At 47.4% G+C, this 27,118-nt stretch overlaps 1 protein-coding gene across 1 annotated transcript in view; it reads right to left on the bottom strand.

Moving 5' to 3' along the window:
• map3k22 (mitogen-activated protein kinase kinase kinase 22) overlaps positions 1-27,118 on the bottom strand; it is a 164,845-nt gene that overhangs the window by 22,850 nt on the left and 114,877 nt on the right. Inside the window, 1 exon segment of the mRNA XM_065019206.1 lies at positions 26,581-26,710. Within this exon segment, the coding sequence (XP_064875278.1) occupies positions 26,581-26,710 (130 nt within the window).

Raw genomic sequence — 27,118 nt, 5'->3', positions numbered from 1 at the left:
TATATACAGGGGGAACCAGTACAGAGTCAATGTGGAGGCTATATACAGGGGGGTACCGGTACAGAGTCAATGTGGAGGCTATATACAGGGTATTACGGTACAGAGTCAATGTGGAGGCTATATACAGGGTATTACGGTACAGAGTCAATGTGGAGGCTATATACAGGGTGTTACGGTACAGAGTCAATATGGAGGCTATATACAGGGTATTACGGTACAGAGTCAATGTGGAGGCTATATACAGGGTATTATGGTACAGAGTCAATGTGGAGGCTATATACAGGGTGTTACGGTACAGAGTCAATGTGGAGGCTATATACAGGGGGAACCAGTACAGAGTCAATGTGGAGGCTATATACAGGGGGGTACCGGTACAGAGTCAATGTGGAGGCTATATACAGGGGGGTACCGGTACAGAGTCAATATGGAGGCTATATACAGGGGGTACCAGTACAGAGTCAATGTGGAGGCTATATACAGGGGGTACCGGTACAGAGTCAATGTGGAGGCTATATACAGGGTATTATGGTACAGAGTCAATGTGGAGGCTATATACAGGGGGTACCAGTACTGAGTCAATGTGGAGGCTATATACAGGGGGTACCAGTACTGAGTCAATGTGGAGGCTATATACAGGGGGTACCGGTACAGAGTCAATGTGGATGCTATATACAGGGGGTACCAGTACTGAGTCAATGTGGAGGCTATATACAGGGGTTACCAGTACTGATTCAATGTGGAGGCTATATACAGGGGGTACCGGTACAGAGTCAATGTGGAGGCTATATACAGGGTATTACGGTACTGAGTCAATGTGGAGGCTATATACAGGGGGTACCGGTACAGAGTCAATGTGGAGGCTATATACAGGGGGTACCAGTACTGAGTCAATGTGGAGGCTATATACAGGGGGTACCAGTACAGAGTCAATGTGGAGGCTATATACAGGGGGTACCGGTACAGAGTCAATGTGGAGGCTATATACAGGGGGTACCGGTACAGAGTCAATGTGGAGGCTATATACAGGGGTTACCTGTACCGATTCAATGTGGAGGCTATATACAGGGGTTACCTGTACCGATTCAATGTGGAGGCTATATACAGGGGTTACCTGTACCGATTCAATGTGCAGGGTTCAGGTTAGTAATGAGACTATATACAGGGGGTACCTGTACCGATTCAATGTGCAGGGTTCAGGTTAGTAATGAGACTATATACAGGGGGTACCAGTACAGAGTCAATGTGCAGGGTTCAGGTTAGTAATGAGACTATATACAGGGGGTACCAGTACTGAGTCAATGTGCGGGGTTCAGGTTAGTAATGAGGCTATATACAGGGGGTACCAGTACTGAGTCAATGTGCAGGGTTCAGGTTAGTAATGAGACTATATACAGGGGGTACCAGTACTGAGTCAATGTGCAGGGTTCAGGTTAGTAATGAGACTATATACAGGGGGTACCAGTACTGAGTCAATGTGCAGGGTTCAGGTTAGTAATGAGACTATATACAGGGGTTACCTGTACCGATTCAATGTGCAGGGTTCAGGTTAGTAATGAGACTATATACAGGGGTTACCTGTACCGATTCAATGTGCAGGGGTTCAGGTTAGTAATGAGACTATATACAGGGGTTACCTGTACCGATTCAATGTGCAGGGTTCAGGTTAGTAATGAGACTATATACAGGGGTTACCTGTACCGATTCAATGTGCGGGGTTCAGGTTAGTAATGAGACTATATACAGGGGTTACCTGTACCGATTCAATGTGCGGGGTTCAGGTTAGTAATGAGACTATATACAGGGGTTACCTGTACCGATTCAATGTGCGGGGTTCAGGTTAGTAATGAGACTATATACAGGGGTTACCTGTACCGATTCAATGTGCAGGGTTCAGGTTAGTCGAGGTCATTTGTACATGTAGGTAGTGACTATGTAATAATAAACAGAGAGTAGCAGCAGTGTACATGGAGGTAGGGGTGAAGTGGCTATGCATAGATAATAAACAGAGAGTAGCAGCAGTGTACATGGAGGTAGGGGTGAAGTGGCTATGCATAGATAATAAACAGAGAGTAGCAGCAGTGTACATGGAGGTAGGGGTGAAGTGGCTATGCATAGATAATAAACAGAGAGTAGCAGCAGTGTACATGGAGGTAGGGGTGAAGTGGCTATGCATAGATAATAAACAGAGAGTAGCACAGTGTACATGGAGGTAGGGGTGAAGTGGCTATGCATAGATAATAAACAGAGAGTAGCAGCAGTGTACATGGAGGTAGGGGTGAAGTGGCTATGCATAGATAATAAACAGAGAGTAGCAGCAGTGTACATGGAGGTAGGGGTGAAGTGGCTATGCATAGTTAATAAACAGAGAGTAGCAGCAGTGTACATGGAGGTAGGGGTGAAGTGGCTATGCATAGATAATAAACAGAGAGTAGCAGCAGTGTACATGGAGGTAGGGGTGAAGTGGCTATGCATAGATAATAAACAGAGAGTAGCAGCAGTGTACATGGAGGTAGGGGTGAAGTGGCTATGCATAGATAATAAACAGAGAGTAGCAGCAGTGTACATGGAGGTAGGGGTGAAGTGGCTATGCATAGTTAATAAACAGAGAGTAGCAGCAGTGTACATGGAGGTAGGGGTGAAGTGGCTATGCATAGATAATAAACAGAGAGTAGCAGCAGTGTACATGGAGGTAGGGGTGAAGTGGCTATGCATAGATAATAAACAGAGAGTAGCAGCAGTGTACATGGAGGTAGGGGTGAAGTGGCTATGCATAGTTAATAAACAGAGAGTAGCAGCAGTGTACATGGAGGTAGGGGTGAAGTGGCTATGCATAGATAATAAACAGAGAGTAGCAGCAGTGTACATGGAGGTAGGGGTGAAGTGGCTATGCATAGATAATAAACAGAGTAGTAGCAGTGTACATGGAGGTAGGGGTGAAGTGGCTATGCATAGATAATAAACAGAGAGTAGCAGCAGTGTACATGGAGGTAGGGGTGAAGTGGCTATGCATAGATAATAAACAGAGAGTAGCAGCAGTGTACATGGAGGTAGGGGTGAAGTGGCTATGCATAGATAATAAACAGAGAGTAGCAGCAGTGTACATGGAGGTAGGGGTGAAGTGGCTATGCATAGATAATAAACAGAGAGTAGCAGCAGTGTACATGGAGGTAGGGGTGAAGTGGCTATGCATAGATAATAAACAGAGAGTAGCAGCAGTGTACATGGAGGTAGGGGTGAAGTGGCTATGCATAGATAATAAACAGAGAGTAGCAGCAGTGTACATGGAGGTAGGGGTGAAGTGGCTATGCATAGATAATAAACAGAGAGTAGCAGCAGTGTACATGGAGGTAGGGGTGAAGTGGCTATGCATAGATAATAAACAGAGAGTAGCAGCAGTGTACATGGAGGTAGGGGTGAAGTGGCTATGCATAGATAATAAACAGAGAGTAGCAGCAGTGTACATGGAGGTAGGGGTGAAGTGGCTATGCATAGATAATAAACAGAGAGTAGCAGCAGTGTACATGGAGGTAGGGGTGAAGTGGCTATGCATAGATAATAAACAGAGAGTAGCAGCAGTGTACATGGAGGTAGGGGTGAAGTGGCTATGCATAGATAATAAACAGAGAGTAGCAGCAGTGTACATGGAGGTAGGGGTGAAGTGGCTATGCATAGATAATAAACAGAGAGTAGCAGCAGCAGTGTACATGGAGGTAGGGGTGAAGTGGCTATGCATAGATAATAAACAGAGAGTAGCAGCAGTGTACATGGAGGTAGGGGTGAAGTGGCTATGCATAGATAATAAACAGAGAGTAGCAGCAGTGTACATGGAGGTAGGGGTGAAGTGGCTATGCATAGATAATAAACAGAGAGTAGCAGCAGTGTACATGGAGGTAGGGGTGAAGTGGCTATGCATAGATAATAAACAGAGAGTAGCAGCAGTGTACATGGAGGTAGGGGTGAAGTGGCTATGCATAGATAATAAACAGAGAGTAGCAGCAGTGTACATGGAGGTAGGGGTGAAGTGGCTATGCATAGTTAATAAACAGAGAGTAGCAGCAGTGTACATGGAGGTAGGGGTGAAGTGGCTATGCATAGATAATAAACAGAGAGTAGCAGCAGTGTACATGGAGGTAGGGGTGAAGTGGCTATGCATAGTTAATAAACAGAGAGTAGCAGCAGTGTACATGGAGGTAGGGGTGAAGTGGCTATGCATAGTTAATAAACAGAGAGTAGCAGCAGTGTACATGGAGGTAGGGGTGAAGTGGCTATGCATAGATAATAAACAGAGAGTAGCAGCAGTGTACATGGAGGTAGGGGTGAAGTGGCTATGCATAGATAATAAACAGAGAGTAGCAGCAGTGTACATGGAGGTAGGGGTGAAGTGGCTATGCATAGATAATAAACAGAGAGTAGCAGCAGTGTACATGGAGGTAGGGGTGAAGTGGCTATGCATAGATAATAAACAGAGAGTAGCAGCAGTGTACATGGAGGTAGGGGTGAAGTGGCTATGCATAGATAATAAACAGAGAGTAGCAGCAGTGTACATGGAGGTAGGGGTGAAGTGGCTATGCATAGTTAATAAACAGAGAGTAGCAGCAGTGTACATGGAGGTAGGGGTGAAGTGGCTATGCATAGTTAATAAACAGAGAGTAGCAGCAGTGTACATGGAGGTAGGGGTGAAGTGGCTATGCATAGTTAATAAACAGAGAGTAGCAGCAGTGTACATGGAGGTAGGGGTGAAGTGGCTATGCATAGATAATAAACAGAGAGTAGCAGCAGTGTACATGGAGGTAGGGGTGAAGTGGCTATGCATAGATAATAAACAGAGAGTAGCAGCAGTGTACATGGAGGTAGGGGTGAAGTGGCTATGCATAGATAATAAACAGAGAGTAGCAGCAGTGTACATGGAGGTAGGGGTGAAGTGGCTATGCATAGATAATAAACAGAGAGTAGCAGCAGTGTACATGGAGGTAGGGGTGAAGTGGCTATGCATAGATAATAAACAGAGAGTAGCAGCAGTGTACATGGAGGTAGGGGTGAAGTGGCTATGCATAGATAATAAACAGAGAGTAGCAGCAGTGTACATGGAGGTAGGGGTGAAGTGGCTATGCATAGATAATAAACAGAGAGTAGCAGCAGTGTACATGGAGGTAGGGGTGAAGTGGCTATGCATAGATAATAAACAGAGAGTAGCAGCAGTGTACATGGAGGTAGGGGTGAAGTGGCTATGCATAGATAATAAACAGAGAGTAGCAGCAGTGTACATGGAGGTAGGGGTGAAGTGGCTATGCATAGATAATAAACAGAGAGTAGCAGCAGTGTACATGGAGGTAGGGGTGAAGTGGCTATGCATAGATAATAAACAGAGAGTAGCAGCAGTGTACATGGAGGTAGGGGTGAAGTGGCTATGCATAGATAATAAACAGAGAGTAGCAGCAGTGTACATGGAGGTAGGGGTGAAGTGGCTATGCATAGATAATAAACAGAGAGTAGCAGCAGTGTACATGGAGGTAGGGGTGAAGTGGCTATGCATAGATAATAAACAGAGAGTAGCAGCAGTGTACATGGAGGTAGGGGTGAAGTGGCTATGCATAGATAATAAACAGAGAGTAGCAGCAGTGTACATGGAGGTAGGGGTGAAGTGGCTATGCATAGATAATAAACAGAGAGTAGCAGCAGTGTACATGGAGGTAGGGGTGAAGTGGCTATGCATAGATAATAAACAGAGAGTAGCAGCAGTGTACATGGAGGTAGGGGTGAAGTGGCTATGCATAGATAATAAACAGAGAGTAGCAGCAGTGTACATGGAGGTAGGGGTGAAGTGGCTATGCATAGATAATAAACAGAGAGTAGCAGCAGTGTACATGGAGGTAGGGGTGAAGTGGCTATAATAAACAGAGAGTAGCAGCAGTGTACATGGAGGTAGGGGTGAAGTGGCTATGCATAGATAATAAACAGAGAGTAGCAGCAGTGTACATGGAGGTAGGGGTGAAGTGGCTATGCATAGATAATAAACAGAGAGTAGCAGCAGTGTACATGGAGGTAGGGGTGAAGTGGCTATGCATAGATAATAAACAGAGAGTAGCAGCAGTGTACATGGAGGTAGGGGTGAAGTGGCTATGCATAGATAATAAACAGAGAGTAGCAGCAGTGTACATGGAGGTAGGGGTGAAGTGGCTATGCATAGATAATAAACAGAGAGTAGCAGCAGTGTACATGGAGGTAGGGGTGAAGTGGCTATGCATAGATAATAAACAGAGAGTAGCAGCAGTGTACATGGAGGTAGGGGTGAAGTGGCTATGCATAGATAATAAACAGAGAGTAGCAGCAGTGTACATGGAGGTAGGGGTGAAGTGGCTATGCATAGATAATAAACAGAGAGTAGCAGCAGTGTACATGGAGGTAGGGGTGAAGTGGCTATGCATAGATAATAAACAGAGAGTAGCAGCAGTGTACATGGAGGTAGGGGTGAAGTGGCTATGCATAGATAATAAACAGAGAGTAGCAGCAGTGTACATGGAGGTAGGGGTGAAGTGACTATGCATAGATAATAAACAGAGAGTAGCAGCAGTGTACATGGAGGTAGGGGTGAAGTGACTATGCATAGATAATAAACAGAGAGTAGCAGCAGTGTACATGGAGGTAGGGGTGAAGTGGCTATGCATAGATAATAAACAGAGAGTAGCAGCAGTGTACATGGAGGTAGGGGTGAAGTGGCTATGCATAGATAATAAACAGAGAGTAGCAGCAGTGTACATGGAGGTAGGGGTGAAGTGGCTATGCATAGATAATAAACAGAGAGTAGCAGCAGTGTACATGTAGGTAGGGGTGAAGTGGCTATGCATAGTTAATAAACAGAGAGTAGCAGCAGTGTACATGGAGGTAGGGGTGAAGTGGCTATGCATAGTTAATAAACAGAGAGTAGCAGCAGTGTACATGGAGGTAGGGGTGAAGTGGCTATGCATAGATAATAAACAGAGAGTAGCAGCAGTGTACATGGAGGTAGGGGTGAAGTGGCTATGCATAGTTAATAAACAGAGAGTAGCAGCAGTGTACATGGAGGTAGGGGTGAAGTGGCTATGCATAGATAATAAACAGAGAGTAGCAGCAGTGTACATGGAGGTAGGGGTGAAGTGGCTATGCATAGATAATAAACAGAGAGTAGCAGCAGTGTACATGGAGGTAGGGGTGAAGTGGCTATGCATAGTTAATAAACAGAGAGTAGCAGCAGTGTACATGGAGGTAGGGGTGAAGTGGCTATGCATAGATAATACAAAACAAATGGAGGAGGGGGGGGGGTCAATGTAGTGGTCAGTTGTTCAGCAGTCTTATGGTTTAGGGGTAAAAGCTGTTGAGGAGCCTTTTGGTCCTAGACTTGGTGCTCCGGTACCGCTTGCCGTGCGTTAGCAGAGGGAACAGTCTATGACTAGGGTGACTGGAATCTTTGACCATTTTTAGGGCCTTCCACTGACACCACCTGGTATAGAGGTCCTGGATGGCAGGAAGCTTGGCCCCAGTGATGTACTGGGCTGTACACACTACCTTCTGTAGTGCCTTACGGTTGGATGATGAGCAGTTGCCATACCAGGCAGTGATGCAACCAGTGCTCTCGATGGTGCAGCTGTATAACCTTTTGAGGATCTGAGGACCCATGCCAAATCTTATCAGTCTCCTGAGGGGGAATAGGCTTTGTCGTGTTCTCTTCACAACTGTCTTGGTGTGTTTGGACCATGTTAGTTCGTTGGTGATGTGGACATTCACTCTCGAACCCCTACACTACCTAGTCACATACCTCTCTACCTCCACCTACAGTCACATACCTCTATACCTCCACCTACAGTGCCATACCTCTCTACCTCCACCTACAGTGCCATACCTCTCTACCTCCACCTACAGTGCCATACCTCTCTACCTCCACCTACAGTGCCATACCTCTCTACCTCCACCTACAGTCACATACCTCTCTACCTCCACCTACAGTCCCATACCTCTCTACCTCCACCTACAGTCCCATACCTCTATACCTCCACCTACAGTCCCATACCTCTCTACCTCCACCTACAGTGCCATACCTCTCTACCTCCACCTACAGTGCCATACCTCTCTACCTCCACCTACAGTGCCATACCTCTCTACCTCCACCTACAGTGCCATACCTCTCTACCTCCACCTACAGTGCCATACCTCTATACCTCCACCTACAGTCCCATACTTCACTACCTCCACCTACAGTCACATACCTCTCTACCTCCACCTACAGTCGCATACCTCTATGCCTCCACCTACAGTCACATACCTCCACCTACAGTCACATACCTCTATACCTCCACCTACAGTCACATACCTCTATACCTCCACCTACAGTCCCATACCTCTATACCTCCACCTACAGTCACATACCTCCACCTACAGTCACATACCTCTATACCTCCACCTACAGTCACATACCTCTATACCTCCACCTACAGTCACATACCTCTATACCTCCACCTACAGTCACATACCTCTATACCTCCACCTACAGTCACATACCTCTATACCTCCACCTACAGTCACATACCTCTATACCTCCACCTACAGTCCCATACCTCTATACCTCCACCTACAGTCACATACCTCTATACCTCCACCTACAGTCACATACCTCTATACCTCCACCTACAGTCACATACCTCCACCTACAGTCACATACCTCCACCTACAGTCACATACCTCTATACCTCCACCTACAGTCACATACCTCCACCTACAGTGACATACCTCTATACCTCCACCTACAGTCACATACCTCTATACCTCCACCTACAGTCACATACCTCTATACCTCCACCTACAGTCACAAACCTCTCTACCTCCACCTACAGTCCCATACCTCCACCTACAGTCACATACCTCCACCTACAGTCACATACCTCCACCTACAGTCACATACCTCTTTACCTCCACCTACAGTCACATACCTCTTTACCTCCACCTACAGTCACATACCTCTTTACCTCCACCTACAGTCACATACCTCTATACCTCCACCTACAGTCACATACCTCTATACCTCCACCTACAGTCACATACCTCCACCTACAGTGACATACCTCTATACCTCCACCTACAGTCACATACCTCTATACCTCCACCTACAGTCACAAACCTCTCTACCTCCACCTACAGTCCCATACCTCCACCTACAGTCACATACCTCCACCTACAGTCACATACCTCTTTACCTCCACCTACAGTCACATACCTCTTTACCTCCACCTACAGTCACATACCTCTTTACCTCCACCTACAGTCACATACCTCTTTACCTCCACCTACAGTCACATACCTCTATACCTCCACCTACAGTCACATACCTCTATACCTCCACCTACCTCTATACCTCCACCTACAGTGACATACCTCTCTACCTCCACCTACAGTCCCATACCTCCACCTACAGTCCCATTCCTCTATACCTCCACCTACAGTCACATACCTCCACCTACAGTCCCATACCTCTATACCTGCACCTACAGTCCCATACCTCTATACCTGCACCTACAGTCCCATACCTCTATACCTGCACCTATAGTCACATACTTCTATACCTCCACCTACAGTCCCATACCTCTATACCTCCACCTACAGTCACATACCTCTTTACCTCCACCTACAGTCACATACCTCTATACCTCCACCTACAGTCACATACCTCCACCTACAGTCCCATACCTCCACATACAGTCACATACCTCCACCTACAGTCACATACCTCCACCTACAGTCACATACCTCCACCTACAGTCACATACCTCCACCTACAGTCACATACCTCCACCTAGTCACATACCTCCACCTACAGTGACATACCTCTATACCTCCACCTACAGTCACATACCTCTATACCTCCACCTACAGTCACATACCTCTCTACCTCCACCTACAGTCCCACCCACCTACAGTCACATACCTCTCTACCTCCACCTACAGTCCCATACCTCCACCTACAGTCACATACCTCTTTACCTCCACCTACAGTCACATACCTCTATACCTCCACCTACAGTCCCATACCTCTATACCTCCACCTACAGTCACATACCTCTATACCTCCACCTACAGTCACATACCTCCACCTACAGTCACATACCTCTATACCTCCACCTACAGTCCCATTCCTCTATACCTCCACCTACAGTCACATACCTCTATACCTCCACCTACAGTCACATACCTCTATACCTCCACCTACAGTGACATACCTCTATACCTCCACCTACAGTCACATACCTCTATACCTCCACCTACAGTCACATACCTCTCTACCTCCACCTACAGTCCCATACCTCCACCTACAGTCACATACCTCTTTACCTCCACCTACAGTCACATACCTCTTTACCTCCACCTACAGTCACATACCTCTATACCTCCACCTACAGTCCCATACCTCTCTACCTCCACCTACAGTCCCATACCTCTATACCTCCACCTACAGTCACATACCTCCACCTACAGTCACATACCTCTATACCTCCACCTACAGTCACATACCTCTATACCTCCACCTACAGTCACATACCTCTATACCTCCACCTACAGTCACATACCTCTATACCTCCACCTACAGTCACATACCTCTATACCTCCACCTACAGTCACATACCTCTACCTACAGTCTCCACCTACAGTCCCATACCTCTATACCTCCACCTACAGTCCCATACCTCTATACCTCCACCTACAGTCACATACCTCTATCCACCTACAGTCCCCTCTATACCTCCACCTACAGTCACATACCTCTATACCTCCACCTACAGTCACATACCTCTATACCTCCACCTACAGTCCCATACCTCTATACCTCCACCTACAGTCCATACCTCTATACCTCCACCTACAGTCACATACCTCTATACCTCCACCTACAGTCACATACCTCTATACCTCCACCTACAGTCACATACCTCCACCTACAGTACATACTCCACCTACAGTCACATACCTCTATACCTCCACCTACAGTCACATACCTCTATACCTCCACCTACAGTCACATACATACCTCTATACCTCCACCTACAGTCACATACCTCTATACCTCCACCTACAGTCACATACCTCTATACCTCCACCTACAGTCCCATACCTCCACCTACCTACCTCCCTACAGTCACATACCTCTTTACCTCCACCTACAGTCACATACCTCTATACCTCCACCTACAGTCACATACCTCTCTACCTCCACCTACAGTCACATACCTCTACCTCCACCTACAGTCACATACCTCTATACCTCCACCTACAGTCACATACCTCTATACCTCCACCTACAGTCCCATACCTCTATACCTCCACCTACAGTCCCATACCTCTATACCTCCACCTACAGTCACATACCTCCACCTACAGTCACATACCTCCACCTACAGTCACATACCTCTATACCTCCACCTACAGTCACATACCTCTATACCTCCACCTACAGTCATACATACCTCTATACCTCCACCTACAGTCACATACCTCTATACCTCCACCTACAGTCACATACCTCTATACCTCCACCTACAGTCACATACCTCTATACCTCCACCTACAGTCCCATACCTCTATACCTCCACCTACAGTCACATACCTCCACCTACAGTCACATACCTCTATACCTCCACCTACAGTCACATACCTCTATACCTCCACCTACAGTCATACCTCTATACCTCCACCTCCACAGTCACATACCTCTTTACACCTACAGTCACATACCTCTATACCTCCACCTACAGTCACATACCTCCACCTACAGTCACATACCTCTATACCTCCACCTACAGTCACATACCTCTATACCTCCACCTACAGTCACATACCTCTATACCTACAGTCACATCCACCTCCCTCTACCTACAGTCACATACCTCCACCTACAGTCACATACCTCTATACCTCCACCTACAGTCACATACCTCTATACCTCCACCTACAGTCACATACCTCCTCCTACCTACAGTCACATACCTCTATACCTCCACCTACAGTCACATACCTCTACATACCTCTATACCTCCACCTACAGTCACATACCTCTATACCTCCACCTACAGTCACATACCTCTATACCTCCACCTACAGTCACATACCTCTATACCTCCACCTACAGTCACATACCTCCACCTACAGTCCCATACCTCCACCTACAGTCACATACCTCTATACCTCCACCTACAGTCACATACCTCTATACCTCCACCTACAGTCACATACCTCTATACCTCAGTCACATACACCTACCTAGTCACATACCTCTATACCTCCACCTACAGTCACATACCTCTATACCTCCACCTACAGTCACATACCTCTCCACCTCCACCTACAGTCACATACCTCCACCTACAGTCACATACCTCCACACCTACAGTCACATACCTCTATACCTCCACCTACAGTCACATACCTCTATACCTCCACCTACAGTCACATACCTCTTACCTCCACCTACAGTCACATACCTCCACCTACAGTCCCATACCTCCACCTACAGTCACATACCTCCTTACCTCCAACCTACAGTCACATACCTCTTACCTCCACCTACAGTCACATACCTCTATACCTCCACCTACAGTCACATACCTCTATACCTCCACCTACAGTCACATACCTCTATACCTCCACCTACAGTCACATACCTCCACCTACAGTCACATACCTCCACCTACAGTGACATACCTCTATACCTCCACCTACAGTCACATACCTCTATACCTCCACCTACAGTCACATACCTCTATACCTCCACCTACAGTCACATACCTCTATACCTCCACCTACAGTCACATACCTCTATACCTCCACCTACAGTCACATCCACCTACAGTCCCATACCTCCACCTACAGTCACATACCTCTATACCTCCACCTACAGTCACATACCTCTATACCTCCACCTACAGTCACATACCTCTATACCTCCACCTACAGTCACATACCTCTATACCTCCACCTACAGTCACATACCTCTATACCTCCACCTACAGTCCCATACCTCTCTACCTCCACCTACAGTCCCATACCTCTATACCTGCACCTACAGTCCCATACCTCCACCTACAGTCACATACCTCTATACCTCCACCTACAGTCACATACCTCTATACCTCCACCTACAGTCACATACCTCTATACCTCCACCTACAGTCGCATACCTCTATACCTCCACCTACAGTCACATACCTCTATACCTCCACCTACAGTCACATACCTCTATACCTCCACCTACAGTCACATACCTCCACCTACAGTCCCATACCTCCACCTACAGTCACATACCTCTATACCTCCACCTACAGTCACATACCTCTTTACCTCCACCTACAGTCACATACCTCTATACCTCCACCTACAGTCACATACCTCCCTCCACCTACAGTCACATACTTCCACCTACAGTCCCATACCTCCACCTACAGTCCCATACCTTTTTACCTCCACCTACAGACACATACCTCTTTACCTCCACCTACAGTCCCATACCTCCACCTACAGTCACATACCTCTTTACCTCCACCTACAGACACATACCTCTTTACCTCCACCTACAGTCCCATACCTCCACCGACAGTCCCATACCTCTATACCTCCACATACAGTCACATACCTCTTTACCTCCACATACAGTCACATACCTCTTTACCTCCACATACCTCTATACCTCCACCTACAGTCCCATACCTCTATACCTCCACCTACATTCACATACCTCTATACCTCCACCTACAGTCCCATACCTCTTTACCTCCACCTACAGTCACATACCTCTATACCTCCACCTACAGTCACATACCTCTATACCTCCACCTACAGTCACATACCTCTATACCTCCACCTACAGTCCCACATACCTCTATACCTCCACCTACAGTCACATACCTCTCCTCCACCTACATACCTCTATACCTCCACCTACAGTCACATACCTCTTTACCGCCACCTACAGTCCCATACCTCCACCTACAGTCCCATACCTCCACCTACAGTCACACACCTCTATACCTCCACCTACAGTCACATACCTCTATACCTCCACCTACAGTCACATACCTCTATACCTCCACCTAGTCACATACCTCTATACCTCCACCTACAGTCCCATACCTCTTTACCTCCACCTACAGTCACATACCTCTATACCTCCACCTACAGTCACATACCTCTTTACCTCCACCTACAGTCCCATACCTCTATACCTCCACCTACAGTCACATACCTCTTTACCTCCACCTACAGTCACATACCTCTATACCACCTACAGTCACATACCTCTATACCTCCACCTACAGTCACATACCTCTTTACCTCCACCTACAGTCACATACCTCTATACCTCCACCTACAGTGACATACCTCTTTACCTCCACCTACAGTCGCATACCTCTATACCTCCACCTACAGTCACATACCTCTATACCTCCACCTACAGTCACATACCTCTATACCTCCACCTACAGTCACATACCTCTATACCTCCACCTACAGTCACATACCTCTATACCTCCACCTACAGTCCCATACCTCCACCTCCACCTACAGTCACATACCTCTATACCTCCACCTACAGTCACATACCTCTTTACCTCCACCTACAGTCACATACCTCTTTACCTCCACCTACAGTCACATACCTCTATACCACCTACAGTCACATACCTCTTTACCTCCACCTACAGTCACATACCTCTATACCTCCACCTACAGTCACATACCTCTTTACCTCCACCTACAGTCATACCTCTATACCTCCACCTACAGTCACATACCTCTATACACTATACCTACCTCCACCTACAGTCCCATACCTCTACAGTCACATACCTCTATACCTCCACCTACAGTCACATACCTCTATACCTCCACCTACAGTCCCATACCTCTTTACCTCCACCTACAGTCCCATACCTCTATACCTCCACCTACAGTCACATACCTCTTTACCTCCACCTACAGTCCCATACCTCTATACCTCCACCTACAGTCACATACCTCTATACCTCCACCTACAGTCACATACCTCTATACCTCCACCTACAGTCACATACCTCTATACCTCCACCTACAGTCCACCTCCACCTCAGTGACATACCTCCACCTACCCTCCACCTACAGTCCATACATACCTCCACCTACAGTCACATACCTCTATACCTCCACCTACAGTCCCATACCTCTATACCTCCACCTACAGTCACATACCTCTATACCTCCACCTACAGTCACATACCTCTATACCTCCACCTACAGTCCCATACCTCTATACCTCCACCTACAGTCCCATACCTCTATACCTCCACCTACAGTCACATACCTCTTTACCTCCACCTACAGTCCCATACCTCTATACCTCCACCTACAGTCACATACCTCTATACCTCCACCTACAGTCACATACCTCTTTACCTCCACCTACAGTCACATACCTCCTTACCTCCACCTACAGTCACATACCTCTATACCTCCACCTACAGTCCCATACCTCCACCTACAGTCACATACCTCCTTACCTCCACCTACAGTCACATACCTCTTTACCTCCACCTACAGTCACATACCTCTATACCTCCACCCTAGTCACATACCTACCTACAGTCTCCACCTACAGTCACATACCTCTATACCTCCACCTACAGTCACATACCTCTATACCTCCACCTACAGTCACATACCTCCACCTACAGTCACATACCTCCACCTACAGTGACATACCTCTATACCTCCACCTACAGTCACATACCTCTATACCTCCACCTACAGTCACATACCTCTATACCTCCACCTACAGTCACATACCTCTATACCTCCACCTACAGTCGAATACCTCCACCTACAGTCACATACCTCCACCTACAGTGACATACCTCTATACCTCCACCTACAGTCACATACTTCTATACCTCCACCTACAGTCACATACCTCTATACCTCCACCTACAGTCACATACCTCTATACCTCCACCTACAGTCACATACCTCTATACCTCCACCTACAGTCCCATACCTCTCTACCTCCACCTACAGTCCCATACCTCTATACCTGCACCTACAGTCCCATACCTCCACCTACAGTCACATACCTCTATACCTCCACCTACAGTCACATACCTCTATACCTCCACCTACAGTCGCATACCTCTATACCTCCACCTACAGTCGCATACCTCTATACTTCACTACCTCCACCTACAGTCACATACCTCTTTACCTCCACCTACAGTCACATACCTCTATACCTCCACCTACAGTCACATACCTCCACCTACAGTCACATACCTCCTCCACCTACAGTCACATACCTCTATACCTCCACCTACAGTCGAATACCTCTATACCTCCACCTACATTCACATACCTCCACCTACAGTCACATACTTCCACCTACAGTCCCATACCTCCACCTACAGTCCCATACCTTTTTACCTCCACCTACAGACACATACCTCTTTACCTCCACCTACAGTCCCATACCTCCACCTACAGTCACATACCTCTATACCTCCACCTACAGTCACATACCTCTTTACCTCCACCTACCCCACCTCCACAGTCCCATACCTCTATACCTCCACCTACAGTCACATACCTCTTTACCTCCACCTACAGTCACATACCTTTACCTCCACACAGTCACTATACCTCCACCTACAGTCCCATACCTCTATACCTCCACCTACAGTCACATACCTCTATACCTCCACCTACAGTCCCATACCTCTTTACCTCCACCTACAGTCACATACCTCTATACCTCCACCTACAGTCACATACCTCTATACCTCCACCTACAGTCACATACCTCTATACCTCCACCTACAGTCACATACCTCTATACCTCCACCTACAGTCACATACCTCTATACCTCCACCTACAGTCACATACCTCTTTACCTCCACCTACAGTCCCATACCTCCACCTACAGTCCCATACCTCCACCTACAGTCACACACCTCTATACCTCCACCTACAGTCACACACCTCTATACCTCCACCTACAGTCACATACCTCTATACCTCCACTTAGTCACATACCTCTATACCTCCACCTACAGTCACATACCTCTATACCTCCACCTATCACCCTCTTTACACCTACAGTCACATACCTCTTTACCTCCACCTACAGTCACATACCTCTTTACCTCCACCTACAGTCCATACCTCTATACCTCCACCTACAGTCACATACCTCTTTACCTCCACCTACAGTCACATACCTCTATACCTCCACCTACAGTCACATACCTCTATACCTCCACCTACAGTCACATACCTCTTTACCTCCACCTACAGTCACATACCTCTATACCTCCACCTACAGTCACATACCTCTATACCTCCACCTACAGTCACATACCTCTACCTACCTCCACCTACAGTCACATACCTCTATATACCTACAGTCACCTCTCACATACCTCTACCTCCACCTACAGTCACCTCTATACCTACCTCTATACCTCCACCTACCTCCACCTACAGTCACATACCTCTATACCTCCACCTACAGTCCCATACCTCTTTACCTCCACCTACAGTCACATACCTCTATACCTCCACCTACAGTCACATACCTCTTTACCTCCACCTACAGTCACATACCTCTTTACCTCCACCTACAGTCACATACCTCTATACCACCTACAGTCACATACCTCTTTACCTCCACCTACAGTCACATACCTCTATACCTCCACCTACAGTCACATACCTCTTTACCTCCACCTACAGACACATACCTCCACCTACAGTCACATACCTCCACCTACAGTCCCATACCTCCACCTACAGTCCCATACCTTCACCTACAGTCACATACCTCTTTACCTCCACCTACAGTCCCATACCTCTATACCTCCACATACAGTCCCATACCTCTTTACCTCCACCTACAGTCCCATACCTCTATACCTCCACCTACAGTCACATACCTCTTTACCTCCACCTACAGTCCCATACCTCTATACCTCCACATACAGTCCCATACCTCTATACCTCCACCTACAGTCACATACCTCTATACCTCCACCTACAGTCCCATACCTCTATACCTCCACCTACAGTCACATACCTCTATACCTCCACCTACCTCTATACCTCCACCTACAGTGACATACCTCTCTACCTCCACCTACAGTCCCATACCTCCACCTACAGTCCCATTCCTCTATACCTCCACCTACAGTCCCATACCTCTTTACCTCCACCTACAGTCCCATACCTCTATACCTCCACATACAGTCCCATACCTCTATACCTCCACCTACAGTCACATACCTCTATACCTCCACCTACAGTCCCATACCTCTATACCTCCACCTACAGTCCCATACCTCTATACCTCCACCTACAGTCACATACCTCTTTACCTCCACCTACAGTCCCATACCTCTTTACCTCCACCTACAGTCCATACCTCTATACCTCCACCTACAGGAACATACCTCTATACCTCCACCTACAGTCCCATACCTCTTTACCTCCACCTACAGTCACATACCTCTATACCTCCACCTACAGTCACATACCTCTTTACCTCCACCTAGTCACATACCTCTTTACCTCCACCTACAGTCCCATACCTCTATACCTCCACCTACAGTCACATACCTCTTTACCTCCACCTACAGTCACATACCTCTATACCACCTACAGTCACATACCTCTATACCTCCACCTACAGTCACATATCTCTATACCTCCACCTACAGTCACATACCTCTATACCTCCACCTACAGTCACATACCTCTATACCTCCACCTACAGTCACATACCTCTCTACCTCCACCTACAGTCCCATACCTCCACCTACAGTCCCATACCTCTATACCTCCACCTACAGTCCCATACCTCTATACCTCCACCTACAGTCACATACCTCTATACCTCCACCTACAGTCACATACCTCTATACCTCCACCTACAGTCCCATACCTCCATACCTCCACCTACAGTCCACATACCTCTATACCTCCACCTACAGTCACATACCTCTACCTCCACCTACAGTCACATACCTCCACCTACAGTCACATACCTCTTTACCTCCACCTACAGTCCCATACCTCTATACCTCCACCTACAGTCCAATACCTCTATGCCTCCACCTACAGTCCCATACCTCTTTACCTCCACCTACAGTCACATACCTCTATACCTCCACCTACAGTCACATACCTCTTTACCTCCACCTAGTCACATACCTCTTTACCTCCACCTACAGTCCCATACCTCTATACCTCCACCTACAGTCACATACCTCTTTACCTCCACCTACAGTCACATACCTCTATACCACCTACAGTCACATACCTCTATACCTCCACCTACAGTCACATATCTCTATACCTCCACCTACAGTCACATACCTCTATACCTCCACCTATAGTCACATACCTCTATACCTCCACCTACAGTGACATACCTCTCTACCTCCACCTACAGTCCCATACCTCCACCTACAGTCCCATACCTCTATACCTCCACCTACAGTCCCATACCTCTATACCTCCACCTACAGTCACATACCTCTATACCTCCACCTACAGTCACATACCTCTATACCTCCACCTACAGTCCCATACCTCTATACCTCCACCTACAGTCACATACCTCTATACCTCCACCTACAGTCACATACCTCTATACCTCCACCTACAGTCACATACCTCCACCTACAGTCACATACCTCTTTACCTCCACCTACAGTCCCATACCTCTATACCTCCACCTACAGTCCAATACCTCTATGCCTCCACCTACAGTCACATACCTCTTTACCTCCACCTACAGTCAGATACCTCTTTACCTCCACCTACAGTCAGATACCTCTTTACCTCCACCTACAGTCACATACCTCCACCTACAGTCACATACCTCTTTACCTCCACCTACAGTCACATACCTCCACCTAGTCACATACCTCCACCTACAGGAACATACCTCTATACCTCCACATACAGTCCCATACCTCTATACCTCCAACTACAGTCACACACCTCTATACCTCCACCTACAGTCACACACCTCTATACCTCCACCTACAGTCACACACCTCTATACCTCCACCTACAGTCACACACCTCTATACCTCCACCTACAGTCACATACCTCTATACCTCCACCTACAGTCACATACCTCTATACCTCCACCTACAGTCACATACCTCTATACCTCCACCTACAGTCACATACCTCTATACCTCCACCTACAGTCACATACCTCTATACCTCCACCTACAGTCACATACCTCTATACCTCCACCTACAGTCACATACCTCTATACCTCCACCTACAGTGACATACCTCTCTACCTCCACCTACAGTCCAATACCTCCACCTACAGTCCCATACCTCTATACCTCCACCTACAGTCACATACCTCTATACCTCCACCTACAGTCACATACCACTATACCTCCACCTACAGTCACATACCTCTATACCTCCACCTACAGTCACATACCTCTATACCTCCACCTACAGTCCCATACCTCTTTACCTCCACCTACAGTCCCATACCTCTATGCCTCCACCTACAGTCACATACCTCTTTACCTCCACCTACAGTCACATACCTCTTTACCTCCACCTACAGTCCCATACCTCCACCTACAGTCAGATACCTCTTTACCTCCACCTACAGTCAGATACCTCTTTACCTCCACCTACAGTCAGATACCTCTTTACCTCCACCTACAGTCAGATACCTCTTTACCTCCACCTACAGTCACATACCTCTTTACCTCCACCTACAGTCACATACCTCCACCTAGTCACATACCTCCACCTACAGTCCCATACCTCTTTACCTCCACCTACAGTCCCATACCTCCACCTACAGTCACATACCTCCACCTACAGTCACATACCTCCACCTACAGTCCCATACCTCCACCTACAGTCCCATACCTCCACCTACAGTCCCATACCTCCACCTACAGTCCCATACCTCTATACCTCCACCTACAGTCCCATACCTCTTTACCTCCACCTACAGTCCCATACCTCCACCTACAGTCACATACCTCCACCTACAGTCACATACCTCCACCTACAGTCCCATACCTCCACCTACAGTCCCATACCTCTATACCTCCACCTACAGTCCCATACCTCCACCTACAGTCCCATACCTCTATACCTCCACCTACAGTCACATACCTCTATACCTCCACCTACAGTCACATACCTCCACCTACAGTCACATACCTCTTTACCTCCACCTACAGTCCCATACCTCTTTACCTCCACCTACAGTCCCATACCTCTATACCTCCACCTACAGTCCCATACCTCCACCTACAGTCCCAAACCTCTCTACCTCCACCTACAGTCCCATACCTCTTTACCTCCACCTACAGTCCCATACCTCCACCTACAGTCCCATACCTCCACCTACAGTCCCATACCTCCACCTACAGTCCCATACCTCCACCTACAGTCCCATACCTCCACCTACAGTCCCATACCTCTATACCTCCACCTACAGTCACATACCTCTATACCTCCACCTACAGTCCCATACCTCCACCTACAGTCCCATACCTCCACCTACAGTCCCATACCTCCACCTACAGTCCCATACCTCCACCTACAGTCCCATACCTCTTTACCTCCACCTAGTCACATACCTCTATACCTCCACCTACAGTCACATACCTCTATACCTCCACCTACAGTCACATACCTCTATACCTCCACCTACAGTCCATACCTCTATACCTCCACCTACAGTCCATACCTCTATACCTCCACCTACAGTCACACACCTCTATACCTCCACCTACAGTCACATACCTCTATACCTCCACCTACAGTCACATACCTCTATACCTCCACCTACAGTCACATACCTCCACCTACAGTCCCATACCTCTATACCTCCACCTACAGTCCCATACCTCCACCTACAGTCCCATACCTCTATACCTCCACCTACAGTCACATACCTTCACCTACAGTCCCATACCTCTATACCTCCACCTACAGTCCCATACCTCTATACCTCCACCTACAGTCCCATACCTCTATACCTCCACCTACAGTCACATACCTTCACCTACAGTCACATACCTCTTTGCCTCCACCTACAGTCACATACCTCCACCTACAGTCACATACCTCTATACCTCCACCTACAGTCACATACCTCTATACCTCCACCTACAGTCACATACCTCCACCTACAGTCACATACCTCCACCTACAGTCCCATACCTCTTTACCTCCACCTACAGTCCCATACCTCTTTACCTCCACCTACAGTCCCATACCTCTTTACCTCCACCTACAGTCACATACCTCTATACCTCCACCTACTGTCACATACCTCCACCTACAGTCACATACCTCTTTACCTCCACCTACAGTCCCATACCTCTTTACCTCCACCTACAGTCCATACCTCTATACCTCCACCTACAGGAACATACCTCTATACCTCCACATACAGTCCCATACCTCTTTACCTCCACCTACAGTCACATACCTCTATACCTCCACCTACAGTCACATACCTCTTTACCTCCACCTAGTCACATACCTCTTTACCTCCACCTACAGTCCCATACCTCTATACCTCCACCTACAGTCACATACCTCTTTACCTCCACCTACAGTCACATACCTCTATACCACCTACAGTCACATACCTCTATACCTCCACCTACAGTCACATATCTCTATACCTCCACCTACAGTCCCATACCTCTATACCTCCACCTACAGTCACATACCTCTATACCTCCACCTACAGTCACATACCTCTATACCTCCACCTACAGTCACATACCTCCACCTACAGTCACATACCTCTTTACCTCCACCTACAGTCCCATACCTCTATACCTCCACCTACAGTCCAATACCTCTATGCCTCCACCTACAGTCACATACCTCTTTACCTCCACCTACAGTCAGATACCTCTTTACCTCCACCTACAGTCAGATACCTCTTTACCTCCACCTACAGTCACATACCTCCACCTACAGTCACATACCTCTTTACCTCCACCTACAGTCACATACCTCCACCTAGTCACATACCTCCACCTACAGTCACATACCTCTATACCTCCAACTACAGTCACACACCTCTATACCTCCACCTACAGTCACACACCTCTATACCTCCACCTACAGTCACACACCTCTATACCTCCACCTACAGTCACACACCTCTATATCTCCACCTACAGTCACATACCTCTATACCTCCACCTACAGTCACATACCTCTATACCTCCACCTACAGTCACATACCTCTATACCTCCACCTACAGTCACATACCTCTATACCTCCACCTACAGTCACATACCTCTATACCTCCACCTACAGTCACATACCTCTATACCTCCACCTACAGTGACATACCTCTCTACCTCCACCTACAGTCCAATACCTCCACCTACAGTCCCATACCTCTATACCTCCACCTACAGTCACATACCTCTATACCTCCACCTACAGTCACATACCACTATACCTCCACCTACAGTCCCATACCTCTATACCTCCACCTACAGTCACATACCTCTATACCTCCACCTACAGTCACATACCTCTTTACCTCCACCTACAGTCCCATACCTCTTTACCTCCACCTACAGTCCCATACCTCTATGCCTCCACCTACAGTCACATACCTCTTTACCTCCACCTACAGTCCCATACCTCCACCTACAGTCAGATACCTCTTTACCTCCACCTACAGTCAGATACCTCTTTACCTCCACCTACAGTCAGATACCTCTTTACCTCCACCTACAGTCAGATACCTCTTTACCTCCACCTACAGTCAGATACCTCTTTACCTCCACCTACAGTCAGATACCTCTTTACCTCCACCTACAGTCACATACCTCTTTACCTCCACCTACAGTCACATACCTCCACCTAGTCACATACCTCCACCTACAGTCCCATACCTCTTTACCTCCACCTACAGTCCCATACCTCCACCTACAGTCACATACCTCCACCTACAGTCCCATACCTCCACCTACAGTCCCATACCTCCACCTACAGTCCCATACCTCCACCTACAGTCCCATACCTCTATACCTCCACCTACAGTCCCATACCTCTATACCTCCACCTACAGTCCCATACCTCCACCTACAGTCACATACCTCCACCTACAGTCACATACCTCCACCTACAGTCCCATACCTCCACCTACAGTCCCATACCTCTATACCTGCACCTACAGTCCCATACCTCCACCTACAGTCCCATACCTCTATACCTCCACCTACAGTCACATACCTCTATACCTCCACCTACAGTCACATACCTCCACCTACAGTCACATACCTCTTTACCTCCACCTACAGTCCCATACCTCTTTACCTCCACCTACAGTCCCATACCTCTATACCTCCACCTACAGTCCCATACCTCTATACCTCCACCTACAGTCCCATACCTCCACCTACAGTCCCATACCTCCACCTACAGTCCCATACCTCCACCTACAGTCCCATACCTCTATACCTCCACCTACAGTCACATACCTCCACCTACAGTCCCATACCTCTATACCTCCACCTACAGTCCCATACCTCCACCTACAGTCCCATACCTCCACCTACAGTCCCATACCTCCACCTACAGTCCCATACCTCCACCTACAGTCCCATACCTCCACCTACAGTCCCATACCTCCACCTACAGTCCCATACCTCCACCTACAGTCCCATACCTCCACCTACAGTCCCATACCTCTTTACCTCCACGGGGAGTTGAGTGTAGCCCACCGGACCCTGGTGCTCTGAGCTCTCTGTGATTGAGGTGTGATGGTGGGTTGTGAGTTTGGATGACTTGTTTAGTTTGTGTGTTTAGTAGACTGCAGTGTACAAGATGGCTGCCTCTGTTGATCGGTTGGTGGGGTTGCGTAAAGTAGACCTTTTCGCTGTAGCTGACCATTATGGATTCTTCATCCCTGAGAAAGCCCTAAAGGTTGATCGTCAGGGAGAGTTTAGTGAGAGAACCAATTCTCTCATTGAAAGGAGAGGAGACGGGTAGACCTTCCGATGCCAAGTCGGAGGACAGGGCGGAGGAAGGGGCGGAGGAAGGGGTTGCTCGTACCCCCTTTACAGCCCTGATATGATCTTCTTCTTCGGGTCGTTCAGACGGGACCACTAGGCTGAAGGTGAGGCTCGGTTAGAAATGGAGCTAAAAGATAGAGAGAGACAGATGCAGTTTGAACTTGAAATGAGGAGAATAGAAGCCGACAAGGAGGTGAGGATCCGACAACTGGAGCTAGACGCGACTCCACAACCTGCTCACCATCACGCTGGCATCAGACGCTGAAGGCGATGCTACACAAGTACTGCATGGATACCAGTACCGTTGGGACGAGGTCCAGTGCGCCCTGTAACTGGTAAAGTGGAAGCAATTGTTGCTTTTCCTGCTCCCACAACTCGCCGCCAGTTGCGCAAATTCCTGGGGATGGTAGGGTACTATCGTACATTTTGTAAGAATTTCTCGACGGTAGTAGCTCCCCTTTCATCTCTGCTTAGTCCCAAGGTACCATTGAAGCGGTCCCAGGACTGTAATTATGCTTTTGAGGCCGCCAAAGCTCCACTTTGCACAGAGATCCTTAGGCCCATTGGCATGCCATTGATTTTGTTCAGAATATTCTCCTATGTCTCAGACCGGACAGACCTTCAGGAAGCATTTCACTCACTCTACACCGGTTGTTTAACAATAAAATGGGATTTGATTGGACAGATACACACACCATCCTGTAAGTCTGTCAATATGACCAGACCTTTAATATCTCTGTTTACCATCCTGTAAGTCTGTCACTATGACCAGACCTTTAATATCTCTGTTTACGATCATGTTGCTGTGTGTCAATATGACCAGACCTTTAATATCTCTGTTTACGATCATGTTGCTGTTTGTCAATATGACCAGACCGTTGATATCTCTGTTTACGATCATGTTGCTGTTTGTCAATATGACCAGACCTTTAATATCTCTGTTTACGATCATGTTGCTGTTTGTCACTATGACCAGACCTTTGATATCTCTGTTTACGATCATGTTGCTGTTTGTCAATATGACCAGACCTTTGATATCTCTGTTTACGATCATGTTGCTGTGTTTCAATATGACCAGACCTTTAATATCTCTGTTTACGATCATGTTGCTGTTTGTCAATATGACCAGACCTTTAATATCTCTGTTTACGATCATGTTGCTGTTTGTCAATATGACCAGACCTTTAATATCTCTGTTTACGATCATGTTGCTGTTTGTCAATATGACCAGACCTTTAATATCTCTGTTTACGATCATGTTGCTGTTTGTCACTATGACCAGACCTTTAATATCTCTGTTTACGATCATGTTGCTGTTTGTCACTATGACCAGACCATTGATATCTCTGTTTACGATCATGTTGCTGTTTGTCACTATGACCAGACCGTTGATATCTCTGTTTACGATCATGTTGCTGTTTGTCAATATGACCAGACCTTTAATATCTCTGTTTACGATCATGTTGCTGTTTGTCAATATGACCAGACCTTTGATATCTCTGTGTACGATCATGTTGCTGTGAAGGTAGAAGACTCCCTGGAGGATCTGTCTGGTGTAGCGCCGCGTCACCTTCTCTGTCAGCGCCCCATATGCCTTCAACTGGTCCTTAATGGAACCCTGGAATAGACAGAGAAACTGGTCAGACCAGACAGAGAGACGGGACAGAGATACCGAATAGACGGAGAAACTGGTCAGACCAAACTGAGAGACGGGACAGAGATACCGAATAGACGGAGAGACGGGACAGAACACCGAATAGACAGAGAAACTGGTCAGACCAGACGGAGAGATGGGACAGAGATACCGAATAGACAGAGAAACTGGTCAGACCAGACGGAGATGGGACAGAGATACCGAATAGACAGAGAAACTGGTCAGACCAGACGGAGAGACGGAACAGAGATACCGAATAGACAGAGAAACTGGTCAGACCAGACGGAGATGGGACAGAGATACCGAATAGACAGAGAAACTGGTCAGACCAGACGGAGAGACGGAACAGAGATACCGAATAGACAGAGAGAC

This window comes from Oncorhynchus nerka, linkage group LG6, assembly GCF_034236695.1.
Source record: "Oncorhynchus nerka isolate Pitt River linkage group LG6, Oner_Uvic_2.0, whole genome shotgun sequence".
Taxonomy (NCBI): Eukaryota; Metazoa; Chordata; class Actinopteri; order Salmoniformes; family Salmonidae; genus Oncorhynchus; species Oncorhynchus nerka.
This window is presented reverse-complemented; position numbering and strand designations above follow the sequence as displayed.